This window comes from Strongylocentrotus purpuratus, unplaced genomic scaffold, assembly GCF_000002235.5.
Source record: "Strongylocentrotus purpuratus isolate Spur 01 unplaced genomic scaffold, Spur_5.0 spur5_scaffold_3, whole genome shotgun sequence".
NCBI classification, from domain to species: domain Eukaryota; kingdom Metazoa; phylum Echinodermata; class Echinoidea; order Camarodonta; family Strongylocentrotidae; genus Strongylocentrotus; species Strongylocentrotus purpuratus.
In genome coordinates this window covers 39,653,040-39,678,546 of record NW_022145609.1, presented here as the reverse complement: position 1 = coordinate 39,678,546, position 25,507 = coordinate 39,653,040, and the positions used below count along the sequence as shown (strand labels likewise).

The following is a 25,507-nucleotide window of genomic DNA, read 5'->3' as shown; positions in this document are numbered from 1 at the left end:
CCTACCTGTTACACTTCTTGTGATTTTTTTATGTAATCCCGAAATAAAAATTCTTTTCCTCATTTTATTCCTGTCACAGGGCTGCCACAGTGGAGATCCCCAAGCCTCCACCTAACCGTACCCTGCGGGCGATAGCTGTGAGGAAGGAGCTTTCAAGGAAGAAAGAAGCTGATAACACCAGCAAGGAGATAGCAGCCTTTGAGCAACAAATCAGTCGCAATCTACCCGTCGGTGTGGAGACCCAGGATGAACAGTAAGGGGTCTAGCTGGTTTATTGTGGTTTCTTGAACAGTGTTTAATATTGTCTTTCTTGAACTATATTCTATCATTTTATCACAACACTTTAAAGAATAACTTTGTATGTTTTACATTAGCTATTAATCATTTTGTAAAGACATGTATCTTCAAAATTGAACTTGCAGATTACTTAAGTGACACCTTACAACATTTCTCTAAATGGTTACTTTGAACAGTATGTAATCTGACTAAAACTTTGTTTCAAATTGCTAATCAGTCAATCAGCTAAACACATTTTAATAATGTGAAATATGTAAACCCTCCCCCTCTCAAGTACCAACTATTTGTCAATCATTTAATTTTTATGTTTTCCTTTCATTTTTCTACAGGGATGTTGATGCAGAAGTAGCAACATACCTTCAACAACCAGAGAAAACCCAAGCTGATTTAGCTTCACTCATTAAGGTAGAAATCTATTTTAGATGTGAACATACAGTTAACAACTGAATTATTGATACCCCTGAATAATTTGATGCTTTTTGTATTTTTCTCAACTCAAGAATAAGGGCTGCATGGTTGAATTAGGGCCTTTGTTGAATACTTTTAGATGTTGGCTTTAAAGTGTCACATTCTAAAGAAAGATAAATCAGGACAAATCAATTTTTCACATACTTATAGAAATTCAAACCTTGGTAAGATATATATTCTAATCTTATGCAGCGCATGTTACATTATGATACAGTATCCCTAATTTTTACCAAATGATTTTTATATCTATCCTGGCTTTATCGCCTAGTACCTGATGATGTGCCAAAGTTTACTAGGAAGTTATTCCTTCTGGTACCCATTCACTTCACCTGTGTCAAGTGCGGCAAATGTAGATTAATGACCATGAGATGTTATTCTTTTACTCAGTCTTCACCATATTCTTTATTTTGAATGTTCTTTTGTATAATTACTTGCAGCCTGCCTCCAATGATGACTACATCGGCAAGATTCGAAAGCGTCTGGAGGAGGATGCCGTAGCCAGGCAGGAGAGGGAGAAGAGGAGACGCAAGGTGCTGGTGGACCAGATCAAAGCTCATGAAACTAATGAGGTGAGAGATCTATGAAACCTCATTCTTTTTTCCTGTCGAAAATGTGTTTGAACAAGTTATTTAGTGCGTGAGTTGGTGATCTTCTCCAAATCTCTGATCCTTAATGATAGCGACACAAACAAACCACGTTGGCAAGTATGCAATGCGTCTTGCTTGATTATATTAGAGTCAGTGTTTTTTAAAGTTTTATTTTTTATTCCATTACTATCTTTAAATATTTTGGCATTGTGTTGCGTTCAGTTGGTTATCGTTCATTTTTTTCCTGTTTTCAATATCAATATGATAGAGAGAGAGACAGAGAGATGGAGAGAGGCCAGTATGAGAGAGAGGGAGAAAGAAGAACGGAGGAATGTGCGCTAGCAAATCTGAAGTACAGGGGTGCTTTGTGTAAACAACATCAGTGTGTGGCGCGTGCTTTGACAGTGATTGCATGATTACATCTCGTTATCGTTAAACTTTTGCAATCTTGTTCGACTTTTGAATTCAATGCTTTCTCTTTATTACTGTTTTGGGGATTTTGGGGGCTAATTATACATATAGGATTAACACATCCACACACAAGTAAGTCTACAAAGTAAAATTGGGGCTTTTAATTTTCATCGACTTCATCGGTTATTCGACATGCAATGTTGACTTATGCGAGGTCGACTGTATATATTTAGTATTTTGTTAATACTGTAACAAAATTTATTAATAATAATAATAATAATAATATTGGATGTTTATATATAGCGCACATATCCACCCTGTTACGGCCACTGCTCTCGATCTTGCTGCTCTTGTCTCTTCTCACTCAGTCTCTCTCTCTCTCTCTCTCGCCCTTTAACCATTCATGCATGTACACAAAGCAAAGGTGAAAAAAGATGGAGTAGACGTCTTTCAGTTCTATTTACTCGTTTATTAATTAATTACTACAAATGACAGCTCAGTATCAAAATCAAGAAATCATGCTGTTTAAAGGTAATACAAAGTTTGGGGAAATTTTGAAAATTGGCTAGCTGGCTAGTGATTCTCTACAATTTTGATATATTTGGATGTCCCTGTGCATGTATTATGAGCACTAGAAAATTTAGCTCCTAAAACACTTCTGCTTTCAAGAAAAATTGAATATATAAATTTTACAGGTGCTGCCGGTAAACTGTGATAAATTTCAAATAGCACCTACAGCCATACAATTAATGGTAGCTGCGAACATGAAAATCTCAGAATATGTAGTTGTGATATATAATATCCAAACGAGAATAGCCAATCGGTCGATTATAGTCAAGAAACATTATAGCAAACTTAATATCTAGACCTTAAGAGGGAGCTATACAACATAAACAGTTTATTATTTACATTTTGTAACTTATTTAGACTCAATTTCAACCACGACAACTATCACTGAATATTGCAGGATCGCATATGCTTCCAACATGTTCATTTGAACCAAATTCATAACTCCATACCAAAACTTTGTATTATCTTTAAACTTAGCACTAACTACATGTACATGTGCAGTGTCCTATCAGGAGGCTAGCAAATTTGGAAAGCGGCAGCAAAGATTTGAGAAGAATTATCTGGATTTTGGATTGTTCGGGCTTTATATAGGGAGCTATATATTTATATTGTTTTCGAGCAGGCCACTGACCTTCTAGCAAGGATACAATCCGACCCTGAGCTAAGAGCAGAATCTAGCTGGCCTCCGCTCGAGGTCAGTCAGGGCCAGGGATCTGCACAAGACTGACTGTCTGTCCTTGCATGCCGTTACGTAAGACATGCAAGGACAGACTCTCTTAGCGAGCGAGGCCCTGGGCTTATAATAGGCAATAGAAATTCCAGAATTGCTTGAGGACAAAAAATATAGCAGCTTTAACGAAGGGCGCGCAAGCATGCACTGTCAAAAAACATGTGGTAAATCCATTCAAAGGACTATAGAGTTTGACCTGCACAACAAAGCAACAATTTATACAAAAATAATAATGAACAATGCATGTACAGGTGTATGTGTACTTCTCATTCATGAATACTGCACTGATACAGACATACATTGTATATTCCTACTAAAGAAACAAAATCATGCTAAAAAGTTGTATACATTTTCAAAATGTTAGACTGTAACATCTACAAACCTTTTCAAAATTAATACAGTGACTGCACATGCCTTCTATTCTTAAAAGGAAACCTCACTCAAAGAAATGATAATGATAATGATAATAACTAGACCTGCAATCGTGGCACAACGATATGACGGGCGATCTGGCACTAACGGTCGTCTATACTAACATAATTATAAACAGTATAATATGGTGTCTAAAATGCCCCCTTGACAAATTATTAAACAAAATTCAAAAAAAATATAGATTTTTCTAGGGGCCAAAATCGGGAACCCGATTTGCCCCATAGACAATGCGAGTAATGCATGGGCGCAAAACGTACAGGATCTGTATTATGACCGGATTTAAATTGTTTTGTTCTCTCACTCTTTATGTCTTTTATGGGCCATATTTGGTATTATTAGAAAGAAAATTTCATGGTGGGGAGTGTAAACTACTTTATATTTTGCTATGATAATCTTATCAAAAACGAGTGATGCAAAAAAGATTTATAGGACAAAATGGTGTCTTAAATGGCCCCCTTGACCAATTTAAAAAATCCGGCCTTGGGGTGCCCTGCGTATTGCAACTCGTAATGTCATTGCCAATTTTCAAGGAAAAAGAAGGACGTTTAGGGGGCGAAAAGCAGTCTGAAAAAATGACGTCATAGCCGATACGTGTTATAATCGGGCGGAAACTAGGTGGAATTCGTATAGTGATCCTTGTTCAAATGCGATTTACTCACAATTTTCTGTGATAACGTATAACCTGTTTGGTATCATTCAAAAGGGCACTTCATTGCAGTCAGTTTGACACCATTGTCATCTCCGGTCCTGAAAAGCGGTATATAAGAACTAGCTATTATTATTATTATTATTATCTGCGCGCAATGAACTGCACGCATTTAACCCGCTAAAACGTAATGGATAGTAAATTCATCATTTTTCGCGATAACTTTGCGCTGACGTCATTAAAATTTACCAAACTTGGCGGACAGTTGTCATGTATATTGATACATGTGTCTCCTTAGTTTCATTGTTGTAGGTATAATGATCGCAATTTTAGAGCAAGTTGAAGATATTTCGCAATTTTCTTGAAAATGGCAAATTTGGAGAGCAATTTTCTCAAATTTGGTCAAAGATAGGGTATATAATTTCGTATATGGCTTGAAAGGGGATATCTTCGGGTATCTAAATCTAAAAAAGGGTACGGGTCTGCCAAGCCATAATGGAGATACGGCCACGGAAAGAAAGCCAATTCCCCGAACTTTAGAGGGCGCTATTTATTTTGTGCATAGCCATTGGAGCGTGAAAATTGGCATGGCTATGTGCAAATATGAGATAAAGATACTGTAAGATTTAAATACAAAACGAAATTTATATGAAAAAGTTATGGCAGTTTTAGATTTGTTGGGGTCCACTTTTCAAGAATTTTAAAGATTTTTGACGGAGTCGGTTTTGGATTTGAATTTTGAGTACAAAGATGGCATTTTTTATTTATTTATTTATTTATTTATTTATGCATGCATGTTCACAATTTCACAATTCATTGAAGTTAACATCACATGAAAATTAATATAAGATGACAAATCATTTTCAATTTTACAATACATTTGAATTAACTTCACGTGAAAAAAAAATATAACATTGTTTTATCAAAGACAAGTTGCAACTTATATACAGTTTGAAGAATGAACACACAAAGGTGATGAAACATAAGCAAATAGAGCTTGAATCGTTACAACACCTTTCAAATATATAATATATGACAAATAAAATTCCTAAAGTTTTGTAGTGAACTATTTACACTATTTACAAAGTTTTAAAAAAAGAAAGAAAAAAAAATTTTCGTTAGGCCTAGTAACAAAATTATGTTAGATTTAATTAGAACTGATAAATAGATTATAATGTAAGTAATATCTTACATCTGTGAAATGATAATACATTTGAGTGCTCTTTTAAAAGAGTTTGTTGATTTTATATTTCGAATATCATTAGGTAAAGAATTCCATACATCTGGACCTCTGTGTCTGATTGATTTCTGGGCTAATGTAGTTTGAGGATTGACCACATGTAAATTCGATGACTGCCTTGTTGAATACGAATGAACCATGTTATTAGGTTGGAACATTGAAGATAATGACGTAGGTAATAATTTGATATTAAAACGGAACATAAATATGGCAATTTGGAGGAAGTTAATATCATCAATCTTTAAGCATTTCAGTTTAACAAATAGTGGGGTAGCATGGTCACGATAACCAGCTCGGGTACATATGCGTACAGCTTTCTTTTGTAACAGAAGAATATTATTAGTCACATACTAATAATATAATATAATATTAATATAATATAATATAATATTATTTATATTTTGAAGGTCAGGTTATACGTCGCAGATGAAAGAACATCTCTCAGACTATCTAAAGAAATTTGTTAGAAATTTGTTAGAAGTTTGTAGGATCTAGGATAGTGAAGATAGGAAGGAAGAAAGAAAGGCCTAAAAATGGACCAGAAACGGACAAAATGGCGCCTGGATGGTTATGCATGAGTGATTTCGAAAATCGAAAAAGTAGGTGACCTTGATAAGATGCTAGAGACTATGCCTATGAAATTTGAACGGAAATGGACATGAGAAAAGCACCTTACTAGGAATAACAAGCACTATGTGCAAAACGAATGCGATTTTCTGCAAAGAAGAAGAAGAATATTAATGGTGCAGAATGTGAACGAAAACAAGGCAATGACGATATTTGTCATTGCAATAATAATGGTGGCATATATAATAATATATTATATAAAGCGCACAAGGCTATACATACAGATGCAAATACAAAAGAAGGTTCATCTCAATTATTCTGAGAGATTTATTATATTCTTGCCCATTAATCTACAAGATTCCCCTCCAAATGAGAGAGGTGTAAAGCACTGAAGTTCAGTTTCTCAGCACGATGGGTAGTAAGGCTTAAAGGCTTCTAACATTATTATGAATACCAGTATTTAACATTCAGAGTTGCATTTTGTTTGTTTTTTGTTTGTTTTATAAAATGAAAGTATAGATAAATATACATGCTTCTGAACAAATCAAACGATCATATACAATTGGTTGAAATAACATTGTAGCATCCTTACATTTTAATATTAAAAAATGCATATTCATTATTCATGCATGACAAAACTTCATGGTAGCATAATTATACAGAAAAAAATATTATTTGACATTCAGATTGAATTCACTTGACAAAGGAATTGCATAATTATGATTATAAATGTATATCACTATAAGTTTGCAAACTGGAAAAAGAACCCCATATGGAGTGGAGTATTCACATGCAATAGAATAACAAATCTCCACATCACTTTTGTCTCAAATTTTATATAACATGTTTGGTCACAGCTTGCAATAAATTATATATAAAGTGACCGTCAAGGTTTTCTTTCAATATTTTGTTTGGTTCTGTGTAATGCATGAAAGTCTATTAACAACAGGAATATTTATTTAAAAGTTTATTTTGTTTTTACAAAAAAAGAATAATCAATATAATCTTTATGCCTACCAGTATTGCAATCCAAACGGAAGACAAGTTCTGTGTAATGCATGAAGACAGCATTTATTTACAACAGGAATATTGATAAAAAAGTAAATATTGTTTATCCAAAACAAATATACATGCCTATTGCAATCCAAATGGAAGACAAGTTCTGTGTAATGTTACAAAACAAGTATAATCAATATACTGTACATGCCTATTGCAATCCAAATGGAAGACAATTACTTCTGTGTAATACCTTAATATTTATTTACAACAGAAATATTGATAGAAAAGTAAATATTGTTTATCCAAAACAAATATACATGCCTATTGCAATCCAAATGGAAGACAATTACTTCTGTGTAATACCTTAATATTTATTTACAACAGAAATATTGATATAAAAGTTAATATTGTTTTTACAAAACAAGAATGATCAATATAATCTTTATGCCTATTGCAATGCAAACGAAAGACAGCATATAGATGTGTTCAACTCAGGCATTTTATTTCTGTTTGGTTTTAAAGATATTTTATGTACATGGCCTCATTAAAGCCCCTCTAAAGTGTTGGGCGCCCCAGATTCGCAAAAGAATTGATGGCAAAATTTCACTTCAATTGTGTAATGATGTGAAAGAGGATGTCATATAACACTCAACTCTGCAAGGATTTTTTTTTTTAAATGTGTTTGAAGACGAATATTGATGAAAGAATACAAAACTTGGGTTTTGTGTTGTTTGCATAAATTTTGTCTTCTTTCATCAATATTCGTCTTCAAACACCATTATTCTAAAAATCCTTGCAGTATAGTCATGCAGTGTTAAATGACACCCTCTTTCACCTCATTGTACAATTGAAGTACATCATTTTTTGGGCTTGTTATCCCTACACTTTAGAGAGGATTTATTCATTCATTCATTCAATGTATTTTTTGTCCAATGTCATTCAACATGGATATTTGGTTTGCTCACATGTTAAATAAAGGCTTAGACAAGGTTGACAAAGAACAAAAATATAATACAAAACATGGATAGTCATAATACATAATAACTACTGGTAATGATTCTTGTTCGGTTATGGTTTCTTTAGTTCCAGTCGTCTGTATGTGTGTTACACTTGGGGTTGGTAACATTTCTACAACAAACAACCTCCAGAATCAGCTAGATTCTGGAGGTTTCAGAGATGTGTCTCACTTGACCTTGAGTTGCCTTCCTATTTTCTAGTCTCTGGCGTATTACATCTGAAAGTTGAAGAAACAAACAAAAGAAGTATTTTTATGAAGCTGGTAAACTAAAGAGAGAGGCATATTTACAAAAAAACATGATTACTACAATTATACAATACATACTTTATTTATATATTTATTCATTCATTTATTATTATTTTAATTTTTGTAAATTCATTTATGTTTTAAAGGGGCTTATTTCAGTATCAGGGCCGTAGCCAGAGTTTGATGTTTATATGCATATCTCTGATTTGGGCATTGTTAAACAATACCTTTAATACATGTGTACTTTTATTACCCTATTCATCAAGAGTAAAACATTGTGCTCGTTCTCAACTCTATCATAACATTTCATCAACTTATTAGAGAAAGATAAATTTATTCAAACTACTTCTCGTACCTCATGAAGTTTCATGTCTGCTTGCTGTACTGTTGTCCATGGTCTTGTGGATTTAGAGTAATAGTATTACTTTCCACATTAAAGTTGGCACTTGCAGTGGAACAGTGCTGGTAATTACCTTGATGCTTGTCCTTGTTCATGTACATGCCATAAAGTTTGAATGACAGCAACATAATCACTACCCATGTTGTAATACAACATAATACAAGGGTAAGTATACCCACTTTTATCGATCCATAATTGTCCTTCTGTAGTCTGCTCAGGGCATGTTTGATGCTGTTAATGTCTTCTTGATATACAGGAACCACCAAAGTTATGTTATTTTTCTGCACAGGCATCCAGATCCTACCTTTTGTTACATACTTAATGCGTTTTAGTCTGAGTTCCAAACTCAGAGAACGGTTGTCATTTAACCTCTCATCTGTGACTGTATGCAATTTAATGTCCAATTCTCCCCAGTCTTTATCGACTTGTGTGTAGTGGAATTTAATTTTGTAGCGTTCTTTATCTTGCTGGCTTTTTAGTTTCTTGCCTAGGTTTATTGCTGTACCATTTGAGGCAACAATGCAAATCTTAGTTTCATTAAACCATAACTCTGTCAGGTGCGGAATTGGAAGTACTATCTGCATTTCTACTGTAATTTTTTCTTTTTCAAAGTTGGGCAATTCCATGGTGTCGTTTCCTATACATGGCATCCGAGTTTGACTACAGGTAGTCAAATTGAAGTCTTTTTGGCTTGATTGAGCAACCTGAATCAGTGCTAAAATCAAAAGCACAGGAACTACATGTACCTCCATTTTCGCTATTAGATGAATAGGTCTTGATCTTGATCCTGACAGAAGTTAGTAACCGCACGAACAAACAAATTGAATAACGTTTAGCTCCCTGGCCAATTCTTAGATGTATATATTATAAAAGAGTTCGTCTGGCTGGATGGTCCACAAAACAAGGTTGAATTTCAGGTTGCAGCATGCACACTGAAAATATGTCGACTAAATGTATCAATACCGGGTAGCTAGATCAATCCAGATCAACCAGAACAATCGCAGTCGTTCACTCAAACAGTTTTCCATAAAATCATAGTCTAATTGATGGTTGACGCCTCGATTTTGGGATGTCTATATATTACTTTAGTTGGTTTTGGAGTCTTCTATGTGTCCTGATGGCTAAAAGGCCACTTTTGTACTGGCAGAAGCGTTGATCCACAGGTTATAGGCAGGCAAAGTTTTGTGCTTTCGCCGGTCCGGACCGATCTGGATTATTCTTGTAAGCGGTGACCTTTCATGCAGGTCATGAGTGCATTATGGGTTAAATATGCAAAGGATCACGTGATTGCAACTAGACTGCATATCAGTCGCAGTTCATTTACATTTATGTTGCTGATCAAATGATTATAAGCTCACTAAAATAAAATTGTTATTGGAGATGTCATCTTCGAATTAATGAAAGGATTTTGCCTGGGGGTTTGTATTGTATTTCTTGAAAAAATATCTGGCTATTGACTATACATTCAGTCAATATGTTGTCAGCGTGCATACTTCATACAATTCAACCTTGTTTTGTGGACAATCCAGCCGTGAAACTAGAAATCCTTACCAGAATAAGTTCATTGTTTGCAGCTATACTTGTAGGTGGAATTCTTTTATAATGGATATTGATTGTACTTCATAAAAGTAGGTGTAGCAGAGGTCTCTTAGAATGTTTATACCATTTTAGTTGCCTCAGCATATTAAAGCATTTAAAAAGTTTTGATGCTTAGAATGAGACCAATTGGCAGTTAGCAATCACTTCCTTTATTAATCATATATCGTCGGCCTTATGCCAAAAGGGCCTTAACTGCTTTTGGCCATTCCGAGATAATCGCGTTTAAAGGTTTTGGCCTCTGTAATAATCAAAAATTTTGTGGTCGTTTTTTTGTTTTTGAAGCCAATTTCGATAAATATGTTAAGTTATTAAGTTTTACATGAAATGTGTTAAATGTGTTATAAAATATTCAGAATTGTACATGCTATGTGCAAAAAACATGTTAGGGCCTTTTTGGCATAAGGCTTAAATGCAGCGCAATGCAGCGTATTAATGCCAGAAGGGCCGTTACCTACCCGGCATTGTGCCAAAAAGGGGCGTAACCTACGCGTCGCTATGCCAAAAGGGCGCGCATAGTACGCGCGCATAATTAGCGCCCTTCTGGCATAAAGAAATTTTCTTGTTTCGCAACACCTTTGGTTTGCCAGAAAGGCCCTCCTACGGCTGGATCACGAAAACTGATAAAACTGGTTAATTAAATTGTTTTAAAAAGTATTTTTGATATCTGAATATTTTTATTAATATAATGCAGCTTTCGGTAAAGTTATTTTTTAGAGATCGTACATTTAGAACACCTTTTTCGTTGTTTATTTTTAATCACAGTCCCATACGTTGACATCTGCGTATTTCAACGAGTCGGTCGCATTTCATGCATCCATACCTAATTTAAATCTCACTCAGATTTCTTGATCTAAATTTATTACATATACTTTCAGTGATTATTTTAAGTACATTGTGTCTATTCTAGACTAATCATGTTTTTAATGGTGTTTCTACTTATATTTATTGAATTAAATGGAAATTACGAAATAGTCTGTCATTGATAAAAGATTTGCCGTGTAGGGCCCTTTTGGCGTAAGGAAAAAGATGAGATACGCGTTAAGGCCCTTTTGAAATTCATAATTATCTTCATAAATAAATCGAATTTCAACAAGTGAAGCACATCATTTTAAAGAGAATGATGAAATCTACAAGGTGATGTCAATAACTCAATAACCCCCAAAATCGGGTTAAGGCCCTTTTGGCATAAGGCCGACGATATATGAATATATTGCATCAATGTGATGTGATATTTATTTTACGTACTTGTAGAACATGTGAAAGAAATCATGCATTCAATTCCACCACTACTGAATATTCATATTCTGTAGTCTTGTGTCAAAGAAAAGTTTTAGAATAAAAGTGAATTTGGAATTTCATTGCTCATACACATAAAATTACCCCTGATCTTGTAGTATGCTAAAGTAAACACATTGGCCCGTATTCTGAAGTACGGTTTTATTTAAACCCAGGTTTAAGTCTACCGGTAGTCTAAACTTAAACCCAGGTTTAAAGTTAAGCCAAGGTTTACCATAGAGATATGTACAGTAGTCTGCTTCTACTGCACATGCTCAGTATGTACAGCACCCATCTTCCAGGGTACGTAGCTGCTAGCTACAATGTATAGCTGCATCCTCCCAGGCCAGCTGCACTAGCTTGGATTGCACTAGCACTATAAGTCTGTATTGTACAAGATCTACCGGTATACACCCACAATGGCAGAGTCGAGAAAGCCAAGGAAAGCCAACTGTTATACATCAGAGAAACATGCACTTTCTACTTGAATTAATGTCAAGAAGTAAGAGGTTAATAGAAAACAACATTTTGAGGTGTAAAAATTGAGCAAGCAATTATAGCCTGGGACGTTCTCAATGTGGTTCTAAAAAAAAGGGTGTGAAAAGCTGTAACTTAAGTGGCACAGCTGCATGCACCCGCCACGTACACGTTGGATTGTTCAAAATGATTTCTTGAGAAATTGAGCCGACCATGCATGTTCAAATGTTCACGTCACGATGGAGCGTGATGGAAATCACCCAAAAATTACACTTTTCAGTCTAACCTTATATTACCCCCTACCAATTCATTTACTCCGCTCAACTCTAATCCAACCTTACAATTTAATTTTAACTCGCATCTGTTAATGTTTACATCGTTGGGCCAGCGAATTTATCAATGACTCGTCATGGAAGATAGGCTATAGGATATTGTATACTGATCTCAGTTATGTCCCCATGCACTTCAAGCTGCAAGAAAAGCAAGTCTCACCAAACATTTTAGTGATTGATTTGTTTGCTTTTCATTGCAAATAAGGGTAGATATATAGGTATCAAATCATTTAAATCTTCCTGTAATATTGATATGCTATACTATTAACACTCCATTTACCATGATCAGAAATACATGTATGTTTTAAAGTCATGAAAATGTATTCTGAGTTGTTATTTGAAAATAATGCATTTTGGAATCCATGAATGACGACTTTTACAGTTTAAACTGCTCATTCAAGTGATTAATTATTTGTCAAATTAGTATATACCTTATTTTTAAGGGGAATAAATCATTCCTTGATTTTTTTCTCTTTGCAGGAAATGCGTCGGGAGGAGTTCCTTGTGACGCGGTTGATGCGTCAATCTCAGCAGGAGCGGCGCATCGCCACACAGCTACTGCAGCTGAGGCACGAGAAGGCCGTCATCCAGCAGAACCGTATCTCCCGCCAGGAGCAATATGAAGAGCGTCGTCAGAAGGACTTCCAGGAAGCACTGGACAAAGAAGCGGTATGTCAGAAACTTTCTTTAAACTTAGGGGTCCAGGAGGCTGTGGATGCCTACAGGGGAGATGAGATCCTAGCAAGTGGAATATTTAATCTCTCTCTGATTACTCTTTCACTTGCATGCTAGTTTATACTAGCCAACCACACTGAAGAACTCCAGGGGGGCATTTCACAAAGACTAAGATCAACTTTAAGTTGGACTTAACTATGGCAGGCCATTCATGCCATTGGTTGCTCTCTCCATTGGTCTCTCGATTTTGATCTTTAGATAATGTTTTTTCCTTAAAGGTAAAGACCAGTATTGGCAATGCCCCAATTTCAAAAAATGAAATGGAAGCTCTCATTACCAATCATGTGAAAGAATATGTTTTGACTAATACATGATGATAAAAAATTTGCCGGGAAACCGCCTACTAATTCATATATTTGGTAAATTTATTTCTCTCATGGTCTGGTGAGAGAGATAGGGTAGTCCCATATACATCTTTCTGTGTATAGTGCTTGTAACTTTACGAAGAATGAGCCAAATTTCTTATCATTTTGATGATTCCAGAACCTTGCAGATGCTAGATGCTAGATGATCGACCTTTTCTGATCGATTCCACAACGTTTCTTTCACAATGCAATCGCATGACCATTACTGGTCTTTACCTTTAAATAATGAACTACAAAAAAATAAAAATTCTGTAGATTTTTGACCATGCTTGTTACGTCCCTTGAGAAACCAATGCCAGTAAATGATGAGAGAAAATAGTAGCATGAACGGCCTGCCATAGTTAAGTCCAACTTAAATTCAATCTTTGTGAAACACTCCCCTGCAGATATTCTCCTGATGATGAGTAGAGCACACTATACAGGGCACGTGATGATCTTTCATTAGAAGAATATCATAGTTTGAACCCCTCTACCAAAACTGCTTAAATGAGGAATACATGTTTACCTATATGATCTTGCATCTCCTTGATCAATGTGTTTTAGATCACAGAATCAATTTTGCTATGTCAGATTTCTAAACTCTCTAGTTTCTATAAACCTATTTTGAAATATTTTCTTTTCTTTGTTAATTCTTATTTTCTTGAACCGTAATTGGTAGGCAACTGCTAGGATCAAGAATTCACTTTTGCTGCCTAAAGCACCTTTAAATATATAATTTTACTTTTATTGCTGTAGCATATTGTTATTGATTTGAAAAGAAATGTGCACAAATATGACCATAGAACTTCCTCAGGAATATTTGAGAACTAGGGGGTGTTTCACAAAGATCCTAAGTCGAACTTAACTCTAAGTTGGACTTAAAAATTATGGAGAGCCTTTTGTAGCATAAAATTAAATATATTCAATAGCGAAAATTCAAGTATGTTTGAGTTGTTATAAATTCCACATCAAGAACATGAAATCTCTTTGATGATAGAAATGATGAATGATTTTAATCAACATTTTATGCCTGTTGAAATAACTTTTACAAAATATTTTCAATGATGCTAATTAACAGCTTTTCATAATTTTTAAGTCCAACTTAGAGAAGTTCAACTAAGGATCTTTGTGAAACACTTCCCTGATCTCCCATGCAAACAGGAAATGGCCCGCCAAGCCAAGCTGGAGTACATTGAGCAGACCCAACGAGACAAGGAGCTCCATGACCAGATAGCTCAGGACAGGGCCGACGCCAAGTACCAGAAGCACTCCAACCACTGCAGGGACATCCTCCTGGACATTGTGGACTTCTCCTGCAAGGTCGGCAAGTACAGGGAGCTCACCAATAGGTCAGTCGATTGATACCTACAAACATCTCTTCTTTCAATTCTTTAAAGATAAAGTTGGGTTCTGTTCATTGTGAAAGAAACGGTGTGGAATCGATCAGACAAAGTTGATCATGTAAAGCATATAAGTATTTGTGTGAACTGCAAGGTTCCGGAGTCACCAAAATGATAAAAAAAATTGTGCAGTCTTGGTAAGGTAACAAAGCACTGTACAAGCAATTACAATTATGCTCATGCACAAACTGTTTTTCACCTCTCCCCAGAACTCAACCTCCTCTTTAAAGAGAACTTCAACAGTATACTGAATTCATTTAGCATTCTTACACATGTTCAACAGTTCACAGCACTATACAGCATTCAAATTAACAAGCATAACTGGAACAAAGTTATACGGTCATCAATGAATTTAGCAAGTTTTGAAAGCCTTCTTAAAGGCATCGTTTAACATTGTTAAATCTGAGATACATGGCCCTACGTGTTATCAATGTCTATGATATGGTGTAATACTGAAGCCCTAACAAAATTGCCCTTCAAAATGATCATGAAGTGGCTCAAAAAAGTAAAAATCTTTGAGTGACTGGTTTTACCATACTCATTTTCTACAATAGACTGTAGTGTTATAAAAACCTTTAGGAAAACGAAAAATGAAATCTCGATTTCCAATCATAAATATCTTGATAATCGGACGGGCGATCAGGCTTGTAAAAGTCATGGGATTCATGACTGACCTAAAGGTTAATAATTATGATTGCAGCATGAGCTAAATCCAGGATTTTGTTTCAGAATCTGAGTCAATGTTACTGAGTCACTTTAAGATATAGAGATAAACCACCTCACACATTTCTCAATAGTGAAATAAAAAGCATAAGCATTTGTCCATTTACATATAAACATTGTTTTATTTCTGCTTGGAGCTAAAAGGGCGTTAACTCTGTGATTGTATGATTGAATGATTTGTATACTAATGATCAAATCTAAGAATTTTACTCCTATAGTTTAAACCTGTTAAGATAAAGTACAGTTCTTTGAGACATCGTAGATATGCTGAGCTCTTTATAAACCCAGGATATTGATTATTCATATTATACACCATATCAAGTATCATTTCCGAACTATCCCTCATTCTGTCTTACAGGTTATTACCACCGAAACTAATGAGAGACTGGACTCTCTTGTTCACCAACGGCCAGCCCTTGTATGAGCAAGTAGAGGTAAGAGAAATGGTACCAATCTTTAGTAAGGCATATGCAACAGCTCTACCAAGAAGGTGTTTTCTATTTATTTCCTTTTTTATTTATTTTGTTATAATAATTTGTTTCAATTGTTGTCTGGCAAGCCTCAATTGAATGACGAAAAAATATTGATATATCTGTAAAGTGCTAAATGAAATCGTGAATATGTTATCCACTGTATAAATCTAGAATATATCTATGAATTTATTTATTTACCTATTTATTCTGTTTTATTTAAACAGGGTAGCCCTGTCAGTAATCAAAGTACTGTTATTTAGGGGGCCCTGTAAATAAATGCAATTCTAGCATGAATATTGTTATTAATTTGACTTTTCTTCAGGAGGAAGAGTTCATTGAACCTGAGGTACCCACTGAAGAGCAGCTCATGGAGGAAGAAAGACAGATGCTGATTGATGAGGGAGACTTCTTAGAATACAAGGTACCCATATCAGCCTCTTTTAGACATGACGTGAACCCCGCATTGACAAAGCTGAAATGAATGGGAAGAGACAGTATTTAGGGGGTTAAAATCCCTCTGAGCACTCTCAAAATCTGTGTGTTATAAGAAACAGAAATGTGTTAACATTTTAAATCTTTGATTCTCTAAACTTTGTGATTATTTAAAGCGTTTTCAGCCTCATGCCTGAATAAATCTCCAGAAATGTGAAACATGTGAGTGTGTATGGCTGCTTTGACTAGTTTTAAATATATGACATTTTTAATATTGGAAGTTATAGAATGATAACATGGAACCCCTAACACACAGAGCAAAATTAGTTTGGTGATTTAACGCTTATAATAAGAAGTCTTTTCTAATTCATCCTCTTTTGCTTTGTAGAATATGGTCGGTGAATGGCAGCCTCCTGAGGATAGTGAGATCAAAGGCATCCCTACCAACAATGCCGTCTTGGGTCACATCTTGGCTCGTCTCTTCAACATCGTTTCTCCTCCATCGGTAAGTCATCTTATTTCTGAGCAAACGACTTAGTGCAGAAAGCTTTCATTCTCTATTGTATGAATGAGTGACAAATCAATTTAACTTGTGAATTAGTTATCAGTTGTGTTTCTTTTATATTTAATTGGTAGTGTCGATCCTGTAAAGATAACAAAAACGCTTATGATTATGGTATCTCTGTTTAGAGCCAGCAGGCATTTACTGTTGATCACAAGAATCAAGTGATTGCCCTACTTGCCCTATGTAAACTATGGCGATGATGGTGATTTTAATCATGATGGTGATGACAAGGATGATGATGTTGCTGCTGATGATGATAATGGTGATGGTGATGTTGTTAATGATGATTATGATGATGAAGAGGAGGAGGAATATGAAGACGGTATACCCTAGATTACAGATTCTAGAACAGTTGTGTTTTCAGCTCGGATTTAAATTATTCCAACTGAGTGATATTCCTCAAGTTTTTAAAGTGATAGAAATAATGGTTATGTTGGTGATGATGATAACTATAAAAATGACAAATGCAATGATTAGATTTCATTTTCAACTTATTCCGATTTTACACCGTTGCTTCCCTCTTCCCTTTTCAGCCCCCTCCCGCTCCACCCGACATGCCACCGTTCCCTGTCAAGGCTTGTTTCCTGGGCAAAGCTTTCTGTGGCAAGACAACTCTAGCAGAACACATGGCGCAAGGTAGGCAACTTCTCTTAACCCATTGCCTTCTGGGACCGGGTGATTTCTGTGTTAAACCTATGGGAAATATGAGATTTCAGTATAGTCAACGGTTTAAGTTATGTTGAGATGAATATTTGAACTTACAAGTGCATTCAAGTTTTTTAACCTCATGAGCTTGCCACATTTTTGTTTCTAGGCAAAGCCAAAACATGCCTGACATAACCATCAACTGTTTTATTTTTTTAAAAGTTTATGAAACGTTAGGAATTTGATGGTACATGTATTGTAATGAAAGCATTAGATGTTAGTGTGAAAAATTTGTTTAAATTTTTTTTATCTCATAATGTATGGTCCCCGTCATTTATTTAAGAGAGCTGGTCTTTGTTCTCAGTTACCCTCTCACTTTCTTTCCCCTTCTCCTATCACCATCTCTCTTTCTCTCTTCTTCTCTTTCTCTCCCCTTCTCTTTCTCTCCCCTTCTCTTTCTCTCTCTTTCTCTCCCATCTCTCTTTTTCACTCTCTCTCTCTCTCTCTCTCTCTCTACCTTCTCACCATCTCTCTTTCTTCCCCTGTCTTTCATACTTTATTTTCTCTCTGTCTCTCTCTTCTTTGTCTACTCCCACCCCTTTCTCTTTCCCTTTCACTCTCTCCTTTTCTCTCTCCATATTGTGTTGTGTCACTGACCATGAACAATGTTAACTTCTTTCTTCCACTCACTCCCGCAGAGCATGGTCTGAAGGTGTTGAACATGGATGCCTTAGTCCAGGAGGCTGTGGATGCCTACAAGGGAGGCGAGATCCTAGAATTGCCTGAAGCCTCGACCGTAAGTACTCCCCCTTAACATCCGATTCCCTGCATCTGCCACCAAAGGTGCTCTTGAAAGCACATTGTCAAAATTATTCAATTTTTTAAATATTTATTTCGTCCACAATATGAAAATATGCTTCCCACCAGCATTACAACAGCACAAGAAACAAAGTACAATAATGTGAAACATGCAAAACAATTGGGCAAACAATTTCAAAACAGAAACAAATCTTTTCCTTTCACAGAAATAATGTTTACAACATCCAAAATTGTTAAGCTTCTTTTCTGATTAGATGATTAAAAGACTGCTCAACCATGGGTCTGTCTGTCAGTGATCATTATAAGGGCATAATTGATGATCATGAGGCATTGATGTAACCTGCTTTTATAGCTGGCAAAAGAGCAAAGACATAGAAATACTGAAAGATTACTTGTTACGATCTGTTCATTTGTCCACATCGGATCAGACTAAGTTTGCTAAAAAATTGGAAATGATTCTGATCATTTATTAAGAATTTTATAACAAATTAAGGCATACAGATGGACAAACAAATTCCTACAGACTCATACATATTCCCTCCCTAAAAACATATATGTGAGGGTAACAACAACAAAAAACAGAGAGAAAGAGAGAGAGAGAGAGAGAAAGTTGGGGGAGGGGTGACTGCATGATTGACAGACAGCCAGACAACACATTGTTTAGTTGGGTGAATTAATGTTTTTTTTGTTTTTTTAAACTTGTTCAGGAGACCATTACTGATGCTGGTGAAGGTGAACTTCAGACGGATACACAGAGTGGTGTTAACATCTCCACCACTCTCACCCCTGCTCCATCTAGCTCTGCAATAGATGGTAAGTTCATAATACAGCAAAGAAGTGAACATTTACCAGTCAAAGGGATCATTGTATGAATAGATTGATTTTAACCTTTATAGTTTTCTCTTTTTACGGATTTATATGCAAGTTCATGTTTTATGTTGAAAGCAATTATTCTCAATGCATTTTAACTGCAGGACATTTTGCCAGTTCAGGGATTTGAAAACATTTCTGATGATATGACAACGTTAAGTGTAATACACTTCACAATTTTGTTTCACATAACACAAAGTTAAGTTTTAAGTTGCGTGCCATTCATTTACAAGAAAAAAAAGGATGATGTTTTTGTTCTTGTAATTTTGATATCCGATTTAATTATGACATCTACATTTCAAGAGTATGAATGCACTTGGAAAACTTTATGAGATAGACATTGTCATTAATTTAAAGGTATTCCTGGATTTTGGAAATGAAGAACAATTCAATCTTACACAATCATGTGAAGCTTCCCCTTCTTGTTTAAGACTGCAAGTAAATTCCATCTGCAAAAAAATGTTGGTAAAAATCATTTAAAACGAGGATTAGTCCACAACTGTTTGAGAAGTTTGGTATGCAAGAAAAAGATTCAATGCACTGCTAGAACTTGTCTTCTTTTCATTTTTCACCACTTGTAGTGTATTTGTACTTGTATTTGTACTTTTAATGTATGTTAAAGCATCAGTTTCATTAAATGAACATTATATTTTGTATGTTTGAATGATCAGCTAAGTCTGTAGCCTCAGCCAAGACAGCAGTAACTGCTCAGCCCGCACCTCCTTCAAGGGATGCTTCACAATCAGCCCTACTGGAAGAAGGCAAGGAGAAAGGTGCGTATTTTAACCCACTGCCTACTGGAACCGGGCGGCCCCTGTATTAAGCCTATTGCAATGAAAGAATTTGGTAGTCAATGGTTTACCATTGAAACGTGTATCAAATGTTGATGTTTAATTCTGTTTTAGTGTAGTAAATTTGCATCAAGATATGCTTATTTATTCCAGGGGGTGCCATGAAAAATGACTGGATCTGCTTTTTATCCAAGGAGGAACAACAAAATTACTTTTAATAGTTCAATTGTATTTATTTTACCAGATTGAAAGTACTACCCTATATATTGATGCGGTCATCAAAGTAGTTTAATTGTTTATTGATTCAGCTGAGAATGAAGAAAAGGCATCTAAATGTTAAAAGAATAATTATCAATATTTGACAAGGGAAATAAGTGTTTGATTATAATGGTAATAATAATGATAATGATTAGGATTCTAATTGAATCATAACATGATGTACAATTACCTCTTCATATTAAGAGAAGTCATTTTTTAGGATTTACATTCCATAATTGTCAACTGCCATATAATCTTGCCTCCCATTATACCTTTTAGACTAAATTCTCAACATAGATATTAAAAAGTCTGATATTGGTTGTCACTCTAGCAGTTTTGCACAAAACAATGGACGAAAGGATTGCTTTATGCAACACAATGGCTTTGCAATCTTACCCATTTCTAGTCTTTATCAGCTCATTGATAATCCTTTTAACACCCGCATAGATTAATTTTATACTGGAAATCTTGAAACCTTTGGTACAATATATATATATATATTTACGAAGATCCCATAAAATAAAGAATGTGTCACAGTGAGATTATCTGTGTTTAATCTGAGATTCATAGTGAAAAGAACAACCTGAGAAGAGTTCACTGTGTAGTAAAACCTAATTTAGAGTACATTTGTAAAGCCCTTCTACCTTTTACATTTATGCTATATTTTTGTTCTCCTTCGGCCCAGGAGATGAGGAGAAACCAGAAGGACCCAAGGAGGACGGAGGTGCGGAGACCAAGGAAGGAGAAGCAGCGGATTCCAAAGAGCCCAAGTCAACCAAGAAGAAGAAGAAGGATAAACCTGAGGTAATAATATTGAAAACATTTTGTCTTCGCCTATTTTGCAGTTTACCAATTCATGATGATAAATACGACTTAACTGAGATCAGCCATATGTTTTTTTTCTTTTCACAAACTACATATTTGTTTTACCAGAAATATATTCTTTGTATATCTGTATATGTTATAAAGGGTTGATAAGTATTCCAGTATACATAAAACTAACAGGGCTACCATGATTAAAGAATACACAGTAAATTGATAAAATATATATTTATTTATAACTATGTATGTGCCGTAAGAAAGTATCACAGGTTTTCTCGAAATAATTATGATAATATTGCTATTGATATCAGATTCGTCTTCCCCTTTGTGTGCATGTTTTCTGAATGAGCTTTCATTTGCGTAATTTCACACTTTGGTTTGTTTCTGTTTTGTTTTGATAGCTGAGTGGCCGAGGTAAGCTGGGTCAGAAGGCCATCAAGCTGCTTAGGAAAGGTCAACCTCTCAAAGATGAGCTCCTGATTGAGATCATGGTCGAAGCTGTCAGGTAATAGTCCACTTATTACCCTTTGCTTACCACAAAGCCTTTTGTTTGTTAAGGATATTGGCCAAAATGTTATATGGATGGTGATGATCTTATATAATCTGCTTTGGATAGACCCCTCGTGTTTTAATGATTTCTTATGATTGGGACTTATTTAAACATCTTACCATCTGCTGTCGTCGATTGCACCTCTTTGGAACTTTTCAAGCAGAAGGTGCAACACATCAAGCTCCGTTGAGCTTCAGACTGTTTTTTAGCTGCACATAGAATTCTTGTAGAGCCTTTTTACTTGCACTGTACACTCGGCACTTGACAAACACAGGTACGATAATACGCCAACGGCGGACTGTACTATACTGGAAGAAGAAGAAGAAACAGCAGTATGAATGGAATTATCTATCTTTAATGAAAATCATTATTAAATTTGCTGAGTAAACTTACAAATGCTTTACATGATCATTTTTCTAACTTTCAGGGATGTTTTTTTGTTAATTCTAGACAGATTAAAAAAGTATGCTTCTAATTGCACAAACATGTCAAATTGTTGTATTTGTTGTTGAATTCAGCATTATAAAGTAATCAGTCAAATTTTACTAAATTTTCTGTGAAATAATATCTTTAATATATGGTGTTCTACCTCAATCATTTTGTTATTTGTTTTTTGTTTTAAATGATATTTTATTTCCTTCCTCATAATTTCACATAACAAGAAATTCATATAACAAGAAATTATCAAAATAAGCAATATAAAACAAGATCTTTGATACAAGACACTTCATGAATTACATCAATCAATGAACAACATACAAAAAATCTCAGATTATACATGATTCTACATTTTTTTCTTGCATGTAACAGTGTATAATCAAAATAACAGTAGAGGAAGGTTTAAAGTTTGTTATGGATAAATCTCAACTCCCTCTACCTCCCTCTGTAGGCGCGCCAAGGATGAGCAGGGCTGGATCATGGACGGCTTCCCCTCCACCCTTGCCCAGGCCAAGCTGCTAGAGAAGGCCCTGAGCGGGTATGACGCCAACGCCAAGACGTCCAAGCAGAAGCTCAGGCAGAGCCGTCTGGCCCTTGACCCTCACCCGCCCAAGGACCCTCCTCCTCCGGTCAGCGGGATTGATCTGGTCGTCCATCTGGATGTGTCCGATGACCTAGCCATGCGTAGGGCTGCCGGACGCTATTGTGAGTTTAAGATACTGATTTTTAAAGTATTAAAAATGGATATGTCGAAAATAATAGCACTATTGATATTCACTTATCTCGCAATATCATTTCGATACTATATCCGCAATGAGTAATATTTAGCATTATTTATATATCTTGTAATCTCCTTTTATGACCAGAGGGTATGTTAAGAAAGCAAGTACCGTATATGCTTGAACATTGACATATAAATGTTATTTACAACCCATTAGGTATCATTTTAACAAGTTGTTAAAGAGATTGAGTTTGGGCTCTACCCCTTATTAACATTTACATTTTATATTTCCCCAAAAACATTTGTCTGAGGAATATGGGATGATAGCAGTGGCAATCCTTTGCAATTTATTTCAAATACCATATTTGAATTGATCCTTTTAGACAAGACTTGAGCAGGAATGTAGCCAATCAGGCAAAAGGGGTAGACCCCCCCCCCCCCCTTATTCAGAAGGAAAAGCATTTGAATGAACTTGCTTGTTCAGGATTCCCCCTCCATTTGAAATCCTGTTTACTAAGTGCATTTTTACCCTAGAAATACTGTTCCACATTGAGTTATTTTTTAACATATCCTGACTTCTATCGAGTTCCCTCAAATCCTATCCCACTGTACAGCAACAGCTGAATGAAAAATATGTTTGTTTCTTATGCAGATGCTAACCAAGAAGAAGAGGAATACCACCAGGAGTTCAAGCCTCCACCAGAGGGCAGCGCATCAGGTGTCGGCAAACAGGAGAAAGTCCAACCGGTCAAGGATCCAGCCTTTGACCAGGAGCAGATCCAGCACAGGTTAGCTATCTAAAGCTTGGTCTTAATTATTGTTCAGAGATAGTTGTAAAACTTTTGCTCTGCCAATGATTGCTCAGGGGTCCCATTACGTAAAATTTCTGAATTCCTAACTTCAATCCAGGGGAGTGTCTCACAAAGACTAAGATCGCCTTGAAGTTGGACTTAACTATGGCAGGCCGTTCATGCCACTAGTTCCTCTAACCATTCTTGACATTGGTCTCTCAAGGGACGTGCAATTCGAGGTCACAATTCTACAGAATTTACCTTTTTTGATAGTTCATTATTGAAGGAAAAATATTATCTAAAGATCATAATTGAGAGACCAATGGTGAGAGTAACCAGGGGCATGAATGGCCTGCCATAGTTAAGTCTAACTTAAAGTTGATCTTACCCCCCCCCCCCCCTCCCCCTAGGACTATTCACAGTACCAACACATGTATAATCATAAATTGTTACCCTGACCATAAACCTTACCTAAACCTAACTTAAAACTTAATTGCAAATATCACCATGTATCTTTGACGAAAATAGCAGAGAGCAAATAACTGGTCATCTTATAGACATATATTTTGAACTGTTTTCACTTTTAAAAGGATAAGTCGTGAATCTTTAAAAATTGCATTATATAGACTCTGCCCTTGTAAAGTATATTTTGTGTTGTAATCATATAATGATTTGTCACCTTTTTGTAACTCCTGCAATGGAAATTCAATTTCCCCTGCAGTTATATTTCTATATATCAACAACTTCATTTCATTTCTTTTCATTTTGTTTATTTCCATTTCCTACAAAATAAATAAAGTACATGGGATTGCATTGTACATAGTAAAACAATGAAACTTAATGATATATTTGTACTTGGTCCTCAGTGTACAACTGGGCTGCGTCTCACGAAACCGTCATAAGTACAAGTTGAGCGACATCCCATTGAAATGCGTGTTAAACTTAATACACGCATTTCAATGGGAGGTCGCTCAACTTGTACTTATGACGGTTTCGTGAGACGCAGCCCAGGCATATAAAACAGGTTGGTCATGGAGGGGACTACTTAAAAGGAATACTCCTTTGAGATAACAATGAATGTTCAATTCCATTTTTAAATTTACACTGTTCAATTGAACAATTGGTTCTATCAAGGTTCATAAGAATTCGTATCAACATTAAATTACTGAGGTGATAATGATGTCAAATATTTCCTTTCTGTTTTGCTTCTTTTCTCACCTCAGAATTACTGGATTCCAAGATTCTTGGAAGAAGATGGATAAGTGGTTCTCAAATTTCCACATTCTCCAAAAGCTGGATATTTGCATGGAAAAAGAGGAGGCCTGTCAAGCCATCAAGAATATCATGGTCGAGACCAAGGAAAAGGTAAAATAACGTTCACCGAAGAAAGTAGTAGTGGTTGTGAAAGGTAGTGGTGGAGGAGGAGGGGGGGGGGGGGGTAATGATTGTGATGGTGGTAAGAGAGGGGGGGGGTAGTGGTGTCAGTGTCGGTATTGGTGGTGATTTGTATGATTTTGAGGTGAGATGGTTAGGGATAATAGTAATGTGTTATGCTGGTTCTGGAAAATACAGTCTACTTTTAATTCATGTATAAGACTATTTGGGAATTGCATATGTATGCACTGCACAAACATTTGGAAAGAAGGATAAGTTTATCTGATTTCCATACTTTTTTGATACCACAATCTTCTTCTGAGTTTATCTTTAGTCCTGCTACCCTCTCCATAAAATGTGTCAATCATTCTTGTTTAATGCATACTTGCTAATATTTGATTCAATTGTAATACAGTCAAGCCTGTCTATAGTGACCACCCAAGGAAAATACAAAAAAAAGTG

General features: G+C 35.6%; 1 protein-coding gene and 1 long non-coding RNA gene across 5 annotated transcripts in view; one reads left to right on the top strand and one right to left on the bottom strand.

Moving 5' to 3' along the window:
- Positions 1-25,507, top strand: part of LOC576444 (sperm flagellar protein 2) — a 62,364-nt gene that overhangs the window by 7,245 nt on the left and 29,612 nt on the right. For all 4 annotated transcript variants that reach the window (XM_030996862.1, XM_030996860.1, XM_030996861.1 and 1 more), the window contains exons 5-21: positions 80-253; positions 627-702; positions 1,203-1,334; positions 12,775-12,963; positions 14,535-14,722; positions 15,855-15,930; positions 16,292-16,390; positions 16,790-16,906; positions 17,500-17,602; positions 18,310-18,407; positions 19,138-19,243; positions 19,972-20,073; positions 21,035-21,153; positions 21,573-21,676; positions 22,611-22,864; positions 23,533-23,668; positions 24,895-25,036. In XM_030996862.1, the coding sequence (XP_030852722.1) occupies positions 80-253; positions 627-702; positions 1,203-1,334; positions 12,775-12,963; positions 14,535-14,722; positions 15,855-15,930; positions 16,292-16,390; positions 16,790-16,906; positions 17,500-17,602; positions 18,310-18,407; positions 19,138-19,243; positions 19,972-20,073; positions 21,035-21,153; positions 21,573-21,676; positions 22,611-22,864; positions 23,533-23,668; positions 24,895-25,036 (2,215 nt within the window). The remainder of the gene's footprint in view (positions 1-79; positions 254-626; positions 703-1,202; positions 1,335-12,774; positions 12,964-14,534; positions 14,723-15,854; positions 15,931-16,291; positions 16,391-16,789; positions 16,907-17,499; positions 17,603-18,309; positions 18,408-19,137; positions 19,244-19,971; positions 20,074-21,034; positions 21,154-21,572; positions 21,677-22,610; positions 22,865-23,532; positions 23,669-24,894; positions 25,037-25,507) is intronic.
- LOC115928860 lies at positions 7,881-8,912 on the bottom strand. The gene is made up of 2 exons (XR_004066255.1): positions 8,567-8,912; positions 7,881-8,181 (listed from the first exon to the last, which is right to left on the bottom strand). It is a non-coding gene; the product is annotated as an uncharacterized LOC115928860 (long non-coding RNA).